General features: G+C 33.8%; 1 protein-coding gene across 1 annotated transcript; it reads left to right on the forward strand.

Annotated features, from left to right (window-relative positions):
• The first annotated feature begins 13,625 nt into the window (after positions 1–13,625).
• Positions 13,626–16,230, forward strand: LOC145568503 (uncharacterized). Its single transcript, XM_081627927.1, has 6 exons — positions 13,626–13,693; positions 13,781–13,868; positions 13,983–14,073; positions 14,947–15,035; positions 15,512–15,664; positions 15,939–16,230. The coding sequence occupies exons 1-6, from the start codon at positions 13,652–13,654 to the stop codon at positions 16,052–16,054; spliced, it is 579 nt and encodes a 192-aa protein (XP_081484053.1). The 5' UTR covers positions 13,626–13,651; the 3' UTR covers positions 16,055–16,230.
• The last annotated feature ends 4,241 nt before the right edge of the window (positions 16,231–20,471 follow it).

Raw genomic sequence — 20,471 nt, forward strand, 5'->3', positions numbered from 1 at the left:
TTTCTCTACTAAGTCAGCCTACTCGTTTCTGGCACAACAGTCGGTTGTTTCGTTTACTAGCACGCCGGCTCCGGCTTCATGGTGGAAGGCCTTTTGGGGTCTCCCTCTTCTCCCTCGTTTCAAGCTGTTCGGATGGAAACTCCTTCACCAGGCTTTACTAGTATTGGCAATTCTCCTTTCCAGGGGGTTTTCCGGTTGATCCAGTATGTCTTTTCTGTCACACTGACTTATAGACGACTTCTCATCTCTTCAGGGACTGTCCCTTTATTCGGTCCCTCTGGAACCCATCTTTTTTATCCTTGGGTGGTACCTCGCCGAATGATACCTCCTTCTTAGACTGGGTGGTGGCGGCGGTCTCATTTTATAGGAAGGCTAGGGACTTGTCTGGTCTCGTTTCCTTTATCTCCTTCCTTTAGGCTATTTGGCTGGTGCGTAATCACTGTATTTTTCGACAGGTGGTGTGGTCTCCTTCGTTGATTCATCATTTTTCTCATGAATGGACCGCGCGAGCCACTCAAGCTCAGGTATTTCAGTGTCATCTTTTTTCTGTCGCAAGGCGTTCTTCTATGCCGCACCAAGATTCGATGGTCCTGTGCCTGCGCGGAAGCTCTTTAGATCATTTTGATCATTGTCTTCTCTTTGACGGGGCTTGGCTCTGCCTGGATAACCGTGCAGGTGCCGGCTGGGGTTTTCGGGAGGTTTCTTCGGATGTGGTTCTTCATGGTGGTGCTCGCACTTGCCGTGTTGCTAATGCTTTTCAGGTAGAATTACAGGCTTTTGTGGGCTCTTCGGATGGCAGTCCGTCATGGGTTTCGTCGTCTTCTCATTTACACGGATTATGCTCGTCTAGTTTCCATGGTTCAGCATCCTTCCTCTGCGGATATTTCTTGTGTGTGGTTATTATGGGAGATTCAAGAGCTCATTCTCCTTTTCAGCGCTTGCCAGCTTTGTAAGGTTCCTCGGAAATGGGTTGCCCCTGCGCATTGGCTGGCTACCCGAGCTCGTGATCGTTATTTTCTTTGTTGGTCCTTTTGATTAGTTTTGTACTTTTAATGCTTTGTTAGTGATCTTTGTTCACACACACAAAAAAAAAAAAAAAAAAAAAAAAAAAAAAAAAAAAAAAACGAAATCATTCACCTAATTAATATTTTTTTTTTTTAAAAAAAAAACAACAAAAGCTCAAAAGTTGTAAAGGAATAAAATGAAATTCCTCGATAAAAAAAGTGTACGGAAAATTAAATTTCCCCCCAATATTATTAGTCCCCACCAGTCAATGCAAGGAAGTTGGTGATACTGATACAGTTCGTCACTTGTCAATTGCCATTCTTCTTCGTCTTCTCTTTTCTCTCTCCTCCACTTTCTTGTCGCATTCACTCTTCAGACTTCTTCTGCCATTTTATATTGCTAAAATATATCATTTCTGTAATATCCAACAAATATGGGTGACCCACAGAATCCAATTACGGTAAAAACCTTCAAACCCCACCATTATTTTACTTTTTTTTTTTTTTTTTTTTTTTTTTTTGAGTTTATTTTGAGTTGGGTTGTTGTTCATCTTCCTTGTTGCACTACCCACAATTGCAATTTTCATTTTTTGTAACGTGAAAATGGGATTTTTTTTCTTGATTTATTTCCTCAATTGGCTATTTTTTGTATTTTGTTTGCATTTTTTAGCATACATTTTGTATTTTCTAGCATTTTACTTTGTGGGTGCAGTAAAATTATGAACAATGTGATGGTATACATGTGGGTGAAAATGGGTTTTTGTTGATTTGACATTTTTGGATTTTTTGCTTAATTTTTGGCGTTGAGCTTTTAATGGAGGACTTTGGAAGAATTAGGTGAAAACTAATATTTGAAGATTTGGGCTTATAATTAGGTTTTGCACTTATGCTTAGTTTGATGATTTTGCTTAAATTTACTCATTATTTATTTATAATTAATTTACCCACACCCTTTTCTGATTTTCCTTAAATCCCAGTCCCCACAGCAGCAATCTCCTGAACTTTTTAATAATACTTGGGAACAAAGCTCTAAATTCTGTACATTTTGTTGCTTTTAATAAATAATGTACTGAGTTCAAAAAGCTTTTATTGGTGGGAAGTCATAGGATAGTAATGGGTTAGGGTTACCACAAAAATCTGGTAAGAATAGCTTATTGAGGTTAAAAACAGGCCGGAATGATTAATGATGCAAATCAAGTTCCGCCAAAGCTATGGTAAATGGGTAGCACGTTACTTAGAAAATCTTGCTTATCGTGTTTTTTAATTGTGTGGAAAATTTGGCTTAAAATTTATTATTAATGCAAATCAAGTTCCGCCAAAATTACAAGGCTTTGTGGTAAAGAGTTCATACAAACATTCTACAGGCACGAATTCCTAGTTTGTCTTGCTCATTAGTCATGAGTATTGGTATATAAATAACACAAAGTGCAACTATATTTTTTAACGTTAGGCTTATTTTTACTGTACTAGGTGTATCGGCCTTTTGTGTTTGGCTTTTTTCTAGTTCTCCGTGCCTTTGTGGAATGATTATTAAAGTGGGTTGTAGCTTTACTATGAATGAACACAAGTATAAATTAATTTGTTTGTCATACTATGTCTCTTTCTCCTCCTTACATTTGCTTACTTGCACTTTTTGGTTTGTTTAGTGTATGAGTTTCTGGGAAATTGCATTATTATTGCTTTTATGATTCATTTACCATCATTGTAATATTTTCTTGCCTTGTATAAATTTGTTCTTGATGGAGGTTTGTTGTAATTGTTCTTTGGGTTACTATTCACGTGTTTCGTGCTCTCTTTAGCTCGGAAAATGGGTAATTAGCTCTTTGTATTTTTGTCTGATTACTTGGGACTTAATACTTTTAGATATAGCAAATTTGTATTTAGTTAACTTCTCAATGACTACTGTCTTGCATCTTATTTATTTATTCTTTCTTTGAATCTTGTTTATTTTAATATGTTAATTCATTAAAGGCTTAACTGTGACATTGTATAGAGAGATATTACCTCTTAGATTGAGAAATATGCAATGATGTAAAAGGAGCACATATATTAAATGCCAATGAAATCTTAGCTCAAAAGCATAGATTTAATATTAAAACCTAAGATACTATGTTTACAACATTAGAAGTAGAAAACTAGTTGTGAGGAAGAGGATAATGTTGTTGACCTTTGGGTGCAAAGAGGTCACATGTTGAGCAATGACAATGTCAATAGGTATTGTGTTATTAAGTTTAAGGTATCCTTCTAGCCCGGTTGAGAGTTGAAATAGTAAAAATGGGTTAAAGAATTCAGCTTATTAGTAGAATCTCCTTGCATTATTAGGCAGATAGAAACTTCGACTTTTGTCATTTTGCTAAGCTACTAGTTGGTTTTGGATGTTGCATTCAATTTAATATAAAGATTACCTGGTCTTGTCTTTATAACATTTGGTCATCCAGATGATTGTGTTGGTCTAGGCATTATTTACTAATTAAGTTTGATTTATTTTGTGATAATATCCTTAGTTTCCTTGGAAGGGGAGAGGGATAATATTGGTTTGTCCCACTCTTTTGCTTCCCGTCTTTCTTAGTTATTTATGCTCTTTTAGCATTTGAAGGATTATACTGTTGATTTCACCCGCTTCTATACATTTTTGAAGGTATATTTTGCTTTTCATTGTTTTAACCTGTGGGGGCTGAGACCAGGTTCTAGTGGCAGCATTTAGGTGTTTTTTGCTTATGCTGTCACATCTTGTTATTAAGAGATAGACTCTTATAAATCCTTTTAAGCCGTGTTTAATTTGCTGATGTTTTTTTTAGTTTTGCTTCAATGTGATGACACAGACTTTAGATTCCGTAAATACTTCTTCACCATGTGGAAAAAAGGCAGATGTGAATTATGTTAATAGCTGCCATCACTTTTCATTTTGGATTACTTCTTTTGTATTTTTTAGGGCAATCAATACATAATTTCTTAAGGGTCAGCGGTGATAACTTGTAGTTTGTAGTCTCAATTGTGTTTCGATTTTGATTAGTGTCATGTGAAAGGTCCTCATTTCAGTTTTGACTTAAATGAAACATATACCTTTCATCCTGTGTTTCTGCCATGGTCTTATTGGTGTTTGAATCTTTCTTATAGCTTATTTGATTGCTTTATGTGAAGCAGCACTTGCTTTTTATCGTAAAAAAGGTTGAGCTAATTTACCTGTGAAAATCAAATTTTGTAAAGTGACATGGCCAAAGTAGAGGGTTTGTTGTGAATGTTGTCCCCTTAAAATACTTGTTTCTTTTGTGAGTAGTTGTCTACTTCATAGTGTAATTTCATGCCTGATGGCCAAAGTAGAGGGTTTGTTGTGAATGTTGTCCCCTTAAAATACTTGTTTCTTTTGTGAATAGTTGTCTACTTCATAGTGTAATTTCATGCCTGATAACTGCACTCTGGCAAAACACATAAATCATGCATGATGCCTTGCCTTGCCTGTACTAATGTGCCTTTCTTTGGCATTTATCTTTATTGCACGTGATTTTGCAAAGGCCAATGATACTTGAGCATCATATTCTCCATGCAAGAGCAACTGTTTTAGGAGCTATGTAGATTGAGTGATTGACAGTCTAAAATTTTCTCCTCTTATGTGCAGGACAAACCATGTGAGATATGTGGGAGTGTTGGCTGGGTAGATCCCCTCAGAATTTGCTCTAAGTGCAAAGTAACTCGTGAACACATGTACGGTAGCTTATATCTTCTGATTATTGCAAATTCTAGCCATTTATTATAAGTTTGTCTCTATCTTGTTTTGAAGTTAATTAGTGTCTTTAGACTGGCTTCTCTCTTGACATCTACTTCACAATTTTTGATTGCTGAAGTTGACTTCAGAAGCTATTGTTCTTGGCCATTTGGGTATATTGTACCATACTTATCTTCAGAGTTGGAGATCGTTCACATCCTCAAGATCATTATGTCCCTACTTTTCACTGCATCTTCATCAATCACAAGCAATGTTGCATCAATTATCATACACAATATTGCTTTTCATATTAGCTGCTAGAGCTGGAAAGAAGAGGGTCAGGACTCAGGATCATGGTCTTCTATCTTCCTGAACATGTTAATTTGTTTACAACCTTCATACTTTTTTTTTTTTTCCATGATGAACTGTAAAAAGATAGAAAGGGGGGGTGGGGGTGGTTGTGCTGTAATGCCCTTTAAGGATAACTTGGGTTTCTTGAAAGGCCATTAATTCCATTGAAAAACTGATTAATTTTGAGTGTTTTGATGGCCTCCTTTTTGTCTGTATCTGTATTCCAGCTATTGCATGCGAGTAGCTTATAATGGTGATCAAGAAAAATGGGTTTGCGAAGAATGTGACTCCTCCAATGTTGCAAATCAGTTGCCTTCGAAACCAGGTATCCCTTTGAATTTCTGGAAACATCTGTATAAATTTTTTCTAGCAATAACTAATTTGTTCTGCAGCTTCAAGCAAACAGCCTAGTGGCACAGGGCTGAGGTTTTCAATCAAGAAGCCCCTTCCAAATACCAGGGTGCAGTATATATCACCTGAGGAAGCAATAGTCCTAGAAACTGAAGCAATGAGAAACAACTTATCTTCTCCAAGCAAATCACCTTGTGCACATAGGTCCAACAAGCCAACACCATCTGCGTCGCCTCGGAGATTCAGAATTAAACCAAATCCTACAGTTGGGATTTCTCGACGCAGGGAGCCCCAGAGTGACTGGAGCTTGCCTAGCGGTTCAAAAGATAGGAAGTCTTTAGCTTCTACTGGTATCAGACAATTCAGAATTTTTTTACTTCTATCCTGGAAAATTTCGTGGAAAGATCTGTGCCTGTTTATTTTTTGGTAGGGTTTAAATGGTTAATTGCAGGGCATAACGTGGACAATATTTTATTTCTGAGATTATTTTTATGTATAGGCAAGGAAGAAATGTTTATTTTGCAGAATGCTTTTGATCTTTATGAAGCTACTCAGATAAAGTTGGCAAGAGGGTAAAGATACCTAAAATTTGTGGTAATGCAAATTAGTCTATTTGAGTTAGCTTGGGAAAGGGGGCAGGGAGTTTGTTAGAAGGAATGGAAAATGCTTTGTATAGAGGTGGTTAGAGAGGGTTAAACAGAAAATTATTGAGAGGTTTTCACTTTGTTTTAGTTTGTTTCTGGGATTGTTCAGGCACTTGAATTACTCGGATTGTAAACCTCATTTAATGATTTGACAGCATCAAACTACAATCTACTATCATTTTCCCTCAAATTTTCTTCTTCTTCCTCATTTCTTTTTTGTTTTCTTGTGTTTCTGTTGTATTACACCCAATCCTGGTAGAAGTACAGATAAATGAGTGTAGGATTCTGTATGTCTAATCCTCTCCCAATCTTTTTTTTCCACTGAAGCTTGTTTATTAGAGCTTGTTGCTATTCTGGTACCATTTCTGCTCCTGCAGGAATTAGACTAAGATAAAGTTTCAATTACTAGCAGTTAGGTCCTTTAATTTCTGCTTGTTAATTTTATTAATTTTAATATTAATTGACCCTGTGATGTGTGTTTACTTGTAAGCTGTATTTTGCTGCAACACAATGTTTCAGCACTCTTGAGTCTTAATTTAAGCTAGTGGAAGACCAAATTGGCTAGATGTGTCATAGCTGTTAGACTTGTTACCAATTACTGTTTTTGCAAATAAATTTTGTCTGAAAATAATAGCTGACCTGATTTCTCAGTTGTCTATCAAACCAGTCCAATTGTCCATTTATTTCCAATAATATACCCATGATATATAGGTCTGCTGTTTATGGTCTGGATTCCTTTGATATGAAACAAAGGTATTGCATTTATGAGGATTGGATGAGTTTGTTTATGGACCCTTCTAAAGATTCTGTTGGTTTGCTCTTCTTGCTGGAGTAATTGTGGTTGAAATGGAATATCAAAACCAATCAGTATATGTGTTCCAAGCTAGAAACCTTTGTGGTATAGTCATGTTTATTGTTTTATGGTATGATTGCACGAGTGTTTCCAGGGATAGCTTTGATTGACACATTAATTGATTGGTATGCCCATCTCTTTCTAGTTTCTGACATCTCTAGTCCTCTATTGATATACCTTTGTCTTTATGTAATTGGCATATTTCTGCTTTCTGTATGAGTGGTTTGTAGCATTGATAGAATTGTAGTATAGTCTAAACATGTTCTGAACTTCAGCTGTGGAGATGGAGAACAGTAGAAGGGTTCTAATTTGTAGTATTGCTTACTTGTATAAGCTGTATGATTCAATAAAACTTGGAACAATGCGTAGAAGGATTTTCATTATAAAATTTCCCCGTGCTCTACCTAGCCTCGTGTCATTATAAAAAAGAAAAAGAAAAACAGAGCAATGCATAGAAGGATTACTTTTCATTCTGAATCTTAAAATAGTCTTTGAAAATTTACCATAATTTTTATTTATTTATTATTATTGTTTTTAATATTAAGTGTTTTCCATCTCTTATGAATCCTTGGAGTTATTGTAAGTGAGAATTTGTTTTGGGCCTTTTAGGCTTTAGAGGAAACACATTATCTGATAAAGTTTACTGCTTAATTTGTACATGTTCTTTGTAACCTGAAAAGGTCATTTTATGCTATAATTTATATTTTTTTGAATCAATTCAATGATTCAAGTGGCTGCTGCTTCCATCGTCTTTTCTCATCTATTTACTTGGGTATGTTATCAAAGCATGACACATTTGTGATCTCTTTGGCAGTGGTAGAGAATTCTGTATTCCAGAAAGAGCATGCTTGGCAAGATTCATCTACATCTAGGCGGTCCTTAGCTAGAAATACGCAAACATCAAATGTCATGCATAAGGAAAAAGGTAAGCATCATCTATACATTACTTACCAGCGGATGATGCAAAAAAGCTCAGAAGTCTTGCTATTAAATTCTATAATATGCATTCTTGTTTAGATTTTCATGTATGTGCTAGCAAAATGATGATTTACTGCATTGCTAAGCTTGAACAGGATGGCCATTCTCAAACTCGTGGTCTCAAGGAATGAATTATTTGAGGTTGAAAGATATTACAGAAAAGATTGGCTTAAGTTTGATGAAAGAATAATTTCTTTAAAAAAGTAAGACTAATGTAAGTATAAGGAAGAGAATGAGGTACATCTACACTACAGAGTGCATATTACTTCTTATTGAAGTCATGAAAATTGAAGACTAGTGTGAGACCATGAGTGCAATTTTGGGGTAGGTGATTTGCTGTAAGTCCTAATTTTTCTAGGCATGTATAGCCTTTTTTTTTTTTTTTTTTTTTTTTTGGGTGGCTGTGTGTGTGTCTAATATTGATATTGTATTAGATTGATGAGCTCTAGAAGATCCTTATGGCTGAAAAGCTTCTCCCTTTTACAACTGCGAAATTTTTTTAAGATTGAGTGACATTGTCTTTGTGTATTGGTCAAGGCATAACCTCACTTTTCTTCTCACTGTTTATTATGGTTCATTGACTGCTCACTCCAACTTCACTTGTGTAAAGATGGCCTATTTTAAACCTTTTTTCCCCCTCTTTCCGGTGTCAGCTAAGAGTCAACTGTGAACAAACCACATGATTAGCTGATGAATGACTATAGCCTAAATCCCATTTCCTGGAGTTTATGTTAGTGACCTCCATTTGACAAAGATCTCCCTTATGCCTCTCTATTTCAGTGAGCCAAAACCAATGTTTATGTGTAAGCACGGTTCCTTTAAGTAATTATGTATGTATACTATATTTTTTTTTGGACGAAGTGTATGTATACTATCTTGTAACTATAAAATTGAGTTTTTTTTTTTTTTTTTTCTTCTTTTCTATGTTATATTTTTAATATCTGCCTTATTTACAATGGACTTGCTTTTGGTTGTTATGTTTGATTATGCCTTGTTAAATGGAGGAATGAGTTTAAGAAAAGTTCCTTAATTCATGTTTAGTTAAATAAAAAGGTGCATCCATTTGGCTTCAGATAAGATTGTGATTTATATGGATTATCATGGAATGTCATAAAGAAAGTCTTATTAAGTAATCTACTGTCTAGCTCGGAATTTTGAAAATCTGTATCATCTTGTAGCTTTTGCTTTTCTGCTGCAAAATGTACTACTTATTCCCATATTCCCAAGTGCTCAACTTGTCTTCATGTGCGTTTTCTAGATGAATCTGCACGGGAAAGTCCGACTGATAAGCGTGTGACTTTTGGGAAACTTCCCAAGCCTGCTGCTCAAAGAGACAATATCAATTCAGGCCATACTTCTGCGCAGTTAGGTCAGCGTTTGCCTGCTGTAAGTTCAGGTACGTTGACACTTAAGAAATTAATTTCTGATCAAGTCAGATGATTCAAGGATGAAGATTCTTATTAAGTTGTTTCATCAAGATTTTCCTACTAAATGTGCTCAGTAAGATACAACCAAAACCTTTCTTTTGCTACTATACAACCAAAGCATGGTCAACTTGTTGATTCTTTACCTATATCATTCTTATATTTTATTTTTTTAGCTACAAAATTTATCTTTCTCAACTTCTTGACCTTTGTTCCAGATGGATGTGTACAGCAATTTGGTGCAAACACTCCTGCTGCTGAGCTTTTTCCGAATAAAAAAGTTTCTAGAACTGATATAAACTCAGGGGATACTTCTCAGTTAGTCCATACTTTTCCTAATGTAACATCGGGTATGTCTATGGAAGTATGTAGATTAATTGTTTGTCTATTACCCAGGTGCATTTGGCTTCTTAATTTTAACCAAATCAGGGAATTTGTGTTCAAAATGCTTATTATAAAAGTCACAATCAGTTTTCTCTCTGAAAGCTTTTTAGTTGTGATCATATACATAAGCATTGTGCCAAGCTAAGCTTGGCCTAGTGGAAAAGAGAAACTCCCAACCTCAAGGTTGGGGGTTTATTTCCCACTAGTGGCATGTTGGGAGAGGGGAACCCCTTAACTTTTTCCCCACTCCCAAAGTGTCTAGCCAGCTAACCCCGGCCTGGTTTACTGCATTTGTTGCAAAACATATGTCCTCAAGTTGTAGTGCTGTACTGCCTACTACTTTCCAGACTGAATTTCTCATAAAATATGTTTGACCAGGAATGGATGTTTGTATTGAGGCTTGGAATAAGAAAACTGATCCTAAGGGGAGGGAGTCTCCAAAAGTTACAATGGTGTTTGATAGCCATCTACCTAACCATCCTGCAATGTCCCCAACATGGAGGTGATATACACTTTGCTTTGACATATTGAAGATTATTGCAGTTTCAATTTGGAGCAGTTTTTGTGAGGGTGCACTGACTATTGATTTCATCCCTGCAACATGTTTTTACATGAAAAGTGTATAATCTCTTAAATTTTAGAAGTGCATGTTAGTTTGATGAGGCACACGCTTCACATCTGTGCTTTGCACCTAGGCACTAAGGTCCTTGTTATCTTGTGCCATGAACTTTTTCAAACACAGATTAGGAAAACTTATGCACCCTAAAGATATTTGGTACAACCCTCATTACCTGTGGAAAAAATTGGAGAATTTTCTGGCTCTTCCCAGTGTAGACAAGAGTGCAAATTATTCAACATTGCAGTAGCCAAATTTAGCAGAAGCTACCAGATTATAGCTGATATATGCTGAACTGTAAACGTTGTCACTTACCTGATTTTCCTTATTCTGACTTTTGAAATCTTGTTTGCTTTGACAGGGGAACTTTTCAGATCACAAATGATGTTGGGCTTTGTAATATTTTTAATGACATTCAAGCACATCCTCCTTGTAAGGTTCATAGGAAAGTGTACCAGGTGTCGAAACAATTTCCCAAGACACTTGCTTTAAACATGCTGCCTCAAAGGGATTATTGGGTGGATATCTTTGAGGATGATGTCCCTGGTGAGCTTCACATTGGCCTATATTTTCTCCCTCCTAGGCTGTCCAATAAGAATGGAGGTTTGCCTGCATCAACTTGTGACCTTGAGCAAAGATACTATTCCCTTTTGGACTATCTCGATGAGCATGACTATCTCTTGAGAACTAGCTTTGATGAAGTGGAGCTAATTGTTTTTTCCTCTAAAACATTTGCCAGAAGATTCTTGCAGTAAGCTTTGCCCTTACTCTTTAAACTTGTATTTTTGACAACTTTATGTCTTTAACTTGATGTTATTATTTCTGTTTCCTTGTGTTGCCACAGAAATAAATCAAAAGTCTTTCTTGTGGGGAGTCCTCCGTCCTTCTGTGGCTAAATTAGGAGCATCCAAGACGACTATTCCTGCACAAAACTCTGAGGTGATAGACGAGATCACTGAACCGTCAAGAACAAAGTCTTTGTCAGCGAGGGATGATGCTGTCCATTCTTCATACAGCCAGCAAGTACAGCAGCCAATGTCAGAAGAGCATGAAGCTGAAGACATGGTTGTTGATATGTTAGGAGGAAGGGAATTGGATAATATCGACATTGTTGTTTTAAAACCCACTGTCAATTCATGTGATGGTCACATAAAAAGTGAGATAGAGACAGGCAGTGAGGTCAAAGCATCGCCAAAGAGCACAGGGGAGTCAGTACTTGAATTCTCTCCGATCAAAATTGAAAGAGAGTGGACTAACTCGAAAGTAATAGAGGACACTGGCTTGGAATTCGAGAAAGAATTGCAAAGGAGTTCTGATAGATTTGCAGCATTGATGGAAGTAAAAAATGCAGGCAGTTTTGTAAGCAAAGTCAAACAAGAGGTTGATGCCCAAGAGCAGCTATTCTAAGCGATGAGCATGATAACATCATGTGTGATTACACAGTGCACAGCATTAACTTGTTAACAATTAGGCAATACCAGAAATGTACAGCATACAGGAAATTAGTGAGCTACATCAGGAATCAGTGTGATATAGGACAGAAACAGCTTAGTATGGGGGATGGCTAATTTCAGAGTTCTTTACTAAGGCCAAAACTCGATTTTTTTTTTTTTTTTTTTTTTTTTTTTTTTTTTTTTTTTTTTGTTTCTTTGTTTCTTACATCATACAAGTATTTTTCATGTAGGAAATGGAAAATAGTGTTTTTTTTTTTTTTTTTTTTTTTTTTCCCTGTGCCTTTTTTTCCCTCCTTTTGGTAGAATCTTAACTCATACAAAATTTAATCTTAAGTTTGGATTACACTGGCTTGTTATTGTTGAGGAGAAATGATTGAACCTTGAATGTTATAGATGCTGAATCTTGTACATCTAAAGAATGAGCTTACATTTTTCACTTTGTTCAGGTAGCAAAAAGAAGGAAAAGGAGGGGGAGGAGTATGTTATTTTGTCAATTTCGGGTTCAATTTGAATTTTTTAGAGTTTACTCTTAAAACCTTACCTGAGTAATTTTCACGGCTACATAAAATAATGACGTGAAAATCGATATATTTCTTGATACTCAAATGAAGTCTTTACGGTTTTTTTTTTCTTCGTATACCCGAAACTCGTGTATAATACATAAAAAGATGATGAAAGGTGAATATGGAGTACTTCATAACTTACAGTCTTAGGCCCTATTTAGTTCACCTATTTTATTTATTTATTTATTTATTTTGACAGTCTTAGGCCCTGTTTTTTTTTTTTTGAGCTTCTGGGCAGAGCAAAGCAGAGCAGATTAAATTTCAGCAGAGCAGATTTCAGGATAGCCGAGCAGAGCAGAGCCGAGCCGAGCAGATTTCAACATTATTATTAATATTATTATTAATGTTATTATTACTACTACTACTACTACTACTACTACTAAGTGCATATACGATTTAGGTGAGTGAAAACATAAATATATGCGTACCATATTTAACATATATTAATAGTAGAAAGATAAAAGATAACGGTTTACTTATATTTATTTCACAAAAATTTTAACCAACAAGAGTTGGCTCAAGTGGTAAGCAACTTGATGTCGCTTAAGGGAGGTCTCGGGTTCGAGCCTCACCGTACGCAGAAATTCTTGTTGGGAGACTCACCCACCATAAGCCAGGTGTGCTACCCGAGTCGGATCCGGATGTAGTCGGAGCTAAGCTCCGGTGAACCGGGTGGGCAACCTTAAAAAAAAATTTCACAAAAATTTTAAAATAAAATGATTTAATGAGTAATAATGATTTTACTTATAAATTTGTCTTAATCATATATTTTTTACCCTAAAAATAATAATAATATACAAAGTACTACTTGAAAACAACCTCTTTTTTTTAAATCTTAAAATGTATGGAAAGATTTGAAAAATAATTCAACTCAATGAACTAACAATCAATACCCACATAAAATGTGTTTTAACACATTGTGATTCTAATATCAAATGTTTATAAAAGAAATTGTTATTAATTGTTATTATTATTATTTATTTATTTGAAAGAATTGTTATAATTATTAGAAATTATTAATTAATAATATTATTAAATATTAATTCTTAATAGTTTGAATTATTAAATATTATTATTGATAATTATTATTATTAATTATTATTATGATTAATTATTATTAATTATTATTAATATTAATAATTATTAAAATTATTTTTAATATTATTAATTATTATTTGAAAATAGAGCAGAGCAGAGCAGATTTCTTTTTAGTAGAGTAGAGCAGAGCAGCTCTAAAGAACATGCATTATGCAGAGTATAAAATACGACAACGGGGTAGAATTTTTCCTTTTATTTTCTCCTATACTCGGAATCCTTCTCTTAACAATGGCAGCGCCTGGAAAATGCATATTGGTTTCAGGTGCCCCAGTAAGTAACACCTTTTTTTTTTTTTTAATTAATACTTCTATTTTTTCATCAATTTATGAGCTTAAATTCTTGTTTTATGATTATTAGGGTGTAGGAAAAACAACTTTAATAATCAGAGTATTGGAAAATCTGAGAGCTTTAAACCCCAATTTGAAGGTCCAAGGTTTCTATACTCGTAAGTAATTCTATCCAATTATGCTACCCTTTTCTGCAAATTTTTTTATTAAAAGTAATAATTTTGATTAATATGAAACTTTTGTGATAATGATGTGATTGTGTATTTGGGAAGGTGAGATTAGGCAAGGAAATGAGAGGGTTGGTTTTGAGGTGGTAACTGTGAATGGTCAAAGAGGTACCCTTGCTTCTATTAACAATCCCAGGTACAAACTTTACCAACCATTTCATATTTGTGTGTGTGGAGAGATATAATGTCTGGTAATGACGTAGACGGGATTTGATTGCGTGTTTTGGGATTCGTCCAAAATGACTTTAATCAACTAAGTTGGTTGGCATCCTCGGGGGCTTTGTACATTTTTTGTGATCTAATTGGGATAATTGAATGTTTACATTACAACTCTTGTGCTTATAATTTGTAAGTTAAGGGTATTGAGTGAAAGTAACGTCATGTCATCCTTCATATGAGAATGGGTTTTAGTCTAGTTAATTAAAGAGTATGTTATCACCAAGTCAAATTGAGCTTGTGAACCCAGATGACCAAATGAGATATTATGGGGTTCTTTATTTCCATATTTGGTGAAATTTCCCTTTTTATTATGAACTTGCTTATTGAGATTGGCAAATGATTAACTTTGATTTGAAAATCTCAGGGTCTTCCATTGTTTGGTATTGTTTCGATTTCAACATGAATGCCGTTTTGGTTGTTTGATTATGCTTTCAAATTCCTGTAATTCTGAAAGCATGCAATGATCTGCCTGAGCTGTTTGAAATTGAATTAGTGGAACAGTTGTATGGGCATTTCACTTACATTAGTTACCTATACACGATTCTCACTTGTCGATGGAAAGAGTAACAGTTTCTGTGTTTTCCAACTTCCTTGTGAGATAATTATTTGTTGAGAATTATGCTTTGCCTCTCCTCTATCCCAACAAGGCACCAACTGCGGTTCAAGTTAAACTCTGCCTAAATTGGTTTTTTGAAAGACTGCCTTAATTGTTTGTTGAAGAATATCTCTAATATTCTGGCCTCATGAAACAATGCCTTTCACATCTAACACATTTTTTGTACTGTGGCAGCCCTGAATCTGTGCGGTGGCCTACTGTTGGAAGATATCAAGTGGATATAGCTTCTTTTGAAAATGTAGCTTTGCCTGAGTTGCAGGTAACTTGCACTGTCCGAACTCTTTTGTCAGGAGAAAATCATTTTTTTTTTCTTTTTTCCCAAGACTACTTCAAATGCAATATAACTATCCAGTGAAATTCTCATTACAAAATATAATAAGCCTTACTAAGTTGCTGCTTGGATTATTCGTGTAATGGTTGTGTGAAAACTCTAAGCAACTGAAGTTATGTCTAGTAAATTATTGCTGAATACTTGACTGGTTTATGCTTTAAATCTGTTGTTTTCAATCTTGATGGAGGGAATTTCCTATATTTTTCCTGATTAAATCATAGAAGGTAGTCTTGTATATCAAGTGCTGACTCTGAAACCATTTTAAGATTCAGTTGTAATAAAATTTACTACGTAACAAATTATTTTATGATTTCAGCAGCCAACTATCCATAATAACCTTTTGATATCTGTTTAGAAATTTATCTGTCTCATCCGATTTTTGACAGCCTAATTTTGTCTTGCCAGATTAAAGAGATACAGACTTGTTTGTTATTGATGAAGTTGGTAAGATGGAGTTGTATAGCTCATCATTCTTTCCTGCAGTCTTGAACCTCTTGAACTCCAATATCCCTCTCTTGGCTACAATACCAATCGCAAGACATGGCCGAGATATACCTGGAGGTATGGTAGCTAGTGACTTAAGCTTCTTTGTTCTCTGACGAGTCATACTATCATTTAGAATAGATATATATATGTCTATACTCTTAAGTCTTTACTATGTGTTCACACCGTATTCACTATTCAGTCAGTGTTAGTTGAGATTATTCATTGTATGACCAACTCAAGTCTCTTCTATCCTTAATTCGTTCTATATGTGTTATTATCTGTTTTCGACATTCAAAGTTGCTTTCATGAAATTTGCAAATCCTTTACGCTGTTATTGACATGTATGCAGTTGCAAGGCTGAGAAACCATCCAGGGGCAATCATCTACACGCTCGACCCTAATAACAGGGATACATATAGAGAAAGGGTTTACTCTCACTTGGTTGATGTATTCACTAAGAATTAGAAGTTGCTGGCATGGTGATGTTTTTGGGGATCAAAAATGGTGTTTGAATGAAAGATCCAATTTGTTCTTTGTTTTATTTTCTTGGTGGTGTGTTCGATTTTTTAATCCTATGATTATAGTCCTTATTGATGGTGTATGTTGTTTATATAAAAAATGATTTGAGAATGCATTATAGGGATAATAAAAGTCAAACTAAAGAAAATAGAGGTCGTAACTTCTTCAAATCTGTATTATTAAAGCAATGTATGTGTTTCGGCAAAAAATGGACTAATCGGGCCTTGAAGGGCTGCTCGTGGAAAAAATTTATAAATTCACTTGCTAGTCACTGTATTTGCAACGAGCCAACAATTTTCAAAGTTAGAGAGAGAAAATGGGTCGTCGAGAAAATCTAGACTCCGTTCCACCTCCTTCTGCGGTTGAGTGTGATGACTTGATGGAGGTGCGTAATTCCATTCTTCACAGCTTGGGGTATTTATTTTCTTTTAAATTGTAATTCATCTGTTTCTGTTGCTATATTTCAGTTGCTCATGAAGGTTATAACTTGGAGCTAAATGGATTACGGCTACATGTAACAAATGGGAGCCGCCGAGTCTCTTAGAAGAGACTAATTATCAATATTTGCCTGATTTACAATGGACTAGCTTTTGGTTGTTAACTTTGTTAAATGGAGGAATCAATTTTGTCTTCTCCTTACAAACTTCATTCAGTATTCAATCTGAAATTGTATCGTTTTATAACCCCTATTTCCTACTGAATACAGAGTACACTCAATTGCTAATTCTGAGGTTCTAAAAATTACAAGCTCAATCCGAGCTTCGACCCGACCTCGAACTTGCATCAGGGTTCTCGAGCTCGACCCGAGCCTATGTTTCAGTAGCTCGTCGAGTTTCGAGCTCGAACCGGGCCTCCTTTGAGACAAACGAGCTCGAGCCAAGCTTACCCCTGTTTGGGCTCGGCTCGAAGGTTTAGCACCTCGGTTCTTCCCTTTTAAAATTTTTGTCACTGTTCATTTTTAAGAAATCTCTTAAATCTTTTCAATGATAAATAAAAAAAATTATAATCAAATAATAAAATAAGTTTTATTACCTTTTTTTTTTTTTTTTTTTAAAAAAAAAAAAAAAGCATATGTTTTATTTCCTTTGGCTTTGTTTGGTTGATAGGATTTGGCTAGAAAAGAAAGGAAAAAAATTTGTATATTATTTTTCAATATTTGGTATGATAAATGATATAGGAATTGGTAGTAAAGGAAAAGAAGTGAAAGGAAATTTTCTTTATAAAACAATATTTACGTTATTTTTATTTATTATTATTATTATTTTTTTAATCTAAGCTCAATCTCGAGTCTCGACCTATAAGGGTCAAAACAATCGTAAAATCTTCAACGTGATATTTTTTCTATCACGTAAATCGATAAAAAAATATTAATTAGTGGAGAGTGGGCTTCACTGACGATGATTAAAACAACATAATGGAATTTATTAACGGCGGGATAGGTCACTATATGGTTACTAATTAATGGATTTAGTGATTTTGACTTAAAAATTTGTCCGAGATTCTTTGACAACTGTGGATCCCGCTTAATATAAAACGCATCATGTAGTCCAACGGTCAACCATACCATCAATCACAATATCTTTCTTTATCAATCACAATTTATATGGAGAAAATGAACCTTTTTTTTTTTAATTGAACTGCAGGTATCACTTTGGTATGATGTAAAATTTTCACATACCATAGACGCATATTAATCAAGAGTAATACTTGGAGATTATTGATTTGGTTAATTAATCAAAACCTCGTATTGGACGCATATTATTGCTTTATCATTGTTGTGTACTCTTTGGTTCCATTAATAATGTGTGGTTTAGTTATAGTTGAGTGTTTATCCATGTATATGTTAGTTTGGATACTATGTGACAGCCATTTGTATTTATCTTTGAGTTTTGATCCACTCCTATGATGTAATTTATTTTATAATCAATCTTCCAAAAGTAAATTTATCAATAGTTGATCGATCGATGGTTAGTTAGTACACATTTAAGAAAGGATTTCAAAGTCAATAACTGATAATGTATTATCTATAAGTAAATATTATTAAAAAAAATAAAAATAAAATTAAAAAAAAAAAAGCGATATACATAACCCTTAATGAACTTTCTAAAATCAATAATTGTTTTATTCGTCGGATGGAAGTTTTGAGTAATCCTATCTATACTAATATAAAGCACGGGTGCACACTAGTGTACGTAACTGTAAAGATGTGGAAATAGCAATATGTTATTTTTTTTTAAAAAAAATTTAAAAATTAAATTTAAATTGGATAAGTTTTTTTGTTGGAGAAAAAGGAGGGAGTAATTTTTTAGGTGGGAGTGAATGAGGAAGCTAGATTGGGGTTTTGGAGGCTCTTTATTGATTGACTCTAAAATTATATATTAGGCTAGTGTGTGTCCGTGCTAATGCACGGGTTATGTGTAATCATAGGATTACTTCATCTAAATTAAATAGATGTTAGGTTGATTTTTAGCATAATTCACATAATCAATTTTAACCAATGTTAGTGATTTATATATGAAAAAAATATATTCATGTGGATGGTAATTGGAATCATCTAAAAGATTTTTTAATATCAAATTTCCACTTATGAATAGATTAAAAATATAATTAGTCAAATAATACGTTGCCATATATTCAAATTGGCGCATTTATTTTGAAATATACATATATACTCCTACTATTAGTTAAGCAAAAATACTTCAATTCAAAAAAAAATAAAAAATAAATAAATAATAAGCAAAAATACTTAACAACAAAATCCCTAAACCAATAGGAAAAAAAAAAATAATGGTTTATGAAACCCTTTGATTAATAATCCCACCTTTGATTAATCTGGTAATAATCCCACCTTCAACCAATAGGGAAAAAAAACTCATTAAACATGTTAAATCAATCTAAATCTTTAATGTTGAATCAATCTATTGGCAGGTTCTATCTACCTACCTTTTGCGTTTGTAAATTTTTTTCCCTCCATTTATACATTGCTAATGAACTTCTTTATGAGTAGAGAGTTGAAACTGATCAATGGTGCTCTTAGACTTCGGTAAACGAATCGTTTTTGTGTTTAATTACGATCGGTAGATTCAGGTTATCCCAAAATGTTAATTTCTCTCATAATAAACTTTACACTTATCCCAAAATGTTAACTTTGGATATCAAAATAACTTCACAATAACTTTTCAAGTTAAAATATTTAAGTCAAAATCCACCCATAATGACAAGCAATAACCACCTTTAATTAATTAAGAAAATGAAAATTTCTTTATTTAAAAAAAATGTAAATGAACCACCCCTTCAATAAAATTCCGTCAAATACAGAGGCGTACTTCTCCATAGTATTTATGTCAATGTACTTCTCTCATGCTTCTACAAAATTTACTTTTTCTTTTTATACTTCCTCCGTTCCGTTAATATTGCAACAAGGAGAAAATTACGCATTCCAAAGCACATTTTATATGCTAAATATCTATAATTGTGTAATAGTAAAAATTATAAAAAATAAATATTGTGAAAGTATTTTATGAGACGAATCTAACAAGATCTCACATGACTATATTTTGTTTAACGTATAAATCATATTATATGGTCAAACAAGAGTGATGAATAGTGCAAAAAATCCATTGTTGCAATATTACTAGAACGGAGGAAGTATATAAATTATGACTACTTTATATAACTATTGACTATAGCGGATACCCAGTTTATATCATTAATTTTCAATTTTATGTGAGCTTCTATGTGCAGGGTATTACTAATTAAATGTATGAAGTTAAACATACCCGTGTATATTGATCAGTTCTATTCAATTGCTTCGAAGTTCTCAAGTCTCTTAACTCTACGGATGTATTTTTTGATACAAAAAATAGGTTATTTTTTTATATTATTCAATAAATTTCTTTTTAGAAACCCCAACATTATGAGGAAGCTATATTATAATTGCACTTCTTTTTTTCTATACTTTTCAACACAATATTTGAAAACTCAATTGAATAAAGTGCACTTTATTATTTTTTATTTTTTAAAAAAAGTCAATATAAGTTCCATTATTTTCCTTCAAAAACAATCTTTCAATTGTTTTCTTATATCTTTTTTAAAATCACTCAATAACTACCTAAATATTAATTTAATAATCATCAAAACACAAAATCTCCAAAAAAAACACCTATCATTAGATTACAATAATCAAATAAGAATTAGCAAATTAAAAAACTACATACAACTATGCAAATAAACCCAAAAAAATGCGCGGAATATTCACCATGTTAACATATTCATACTTTATATTTCTGTATAGTATAAACTACTATAATTCGAAAACTATAATATAGGTTTTAAATACTAATTAAATAATTATTGTTACTGT

The sequence above is a fragment of the Chenopodium album genome, chromosome 11 (genome assembly GCF_948465745.1).
Source record: "Chenopodium album chromosome 11, dcCheAlbu1.1, whole genome shotgun sequence".
Taxonomy (NCBI): Eukaryota; Viridiplantae; Streptophyta; class Magnoliopsida; order Caryophyllales; family Amaranthaceae; genus Chenopodium; species Chenopodium album.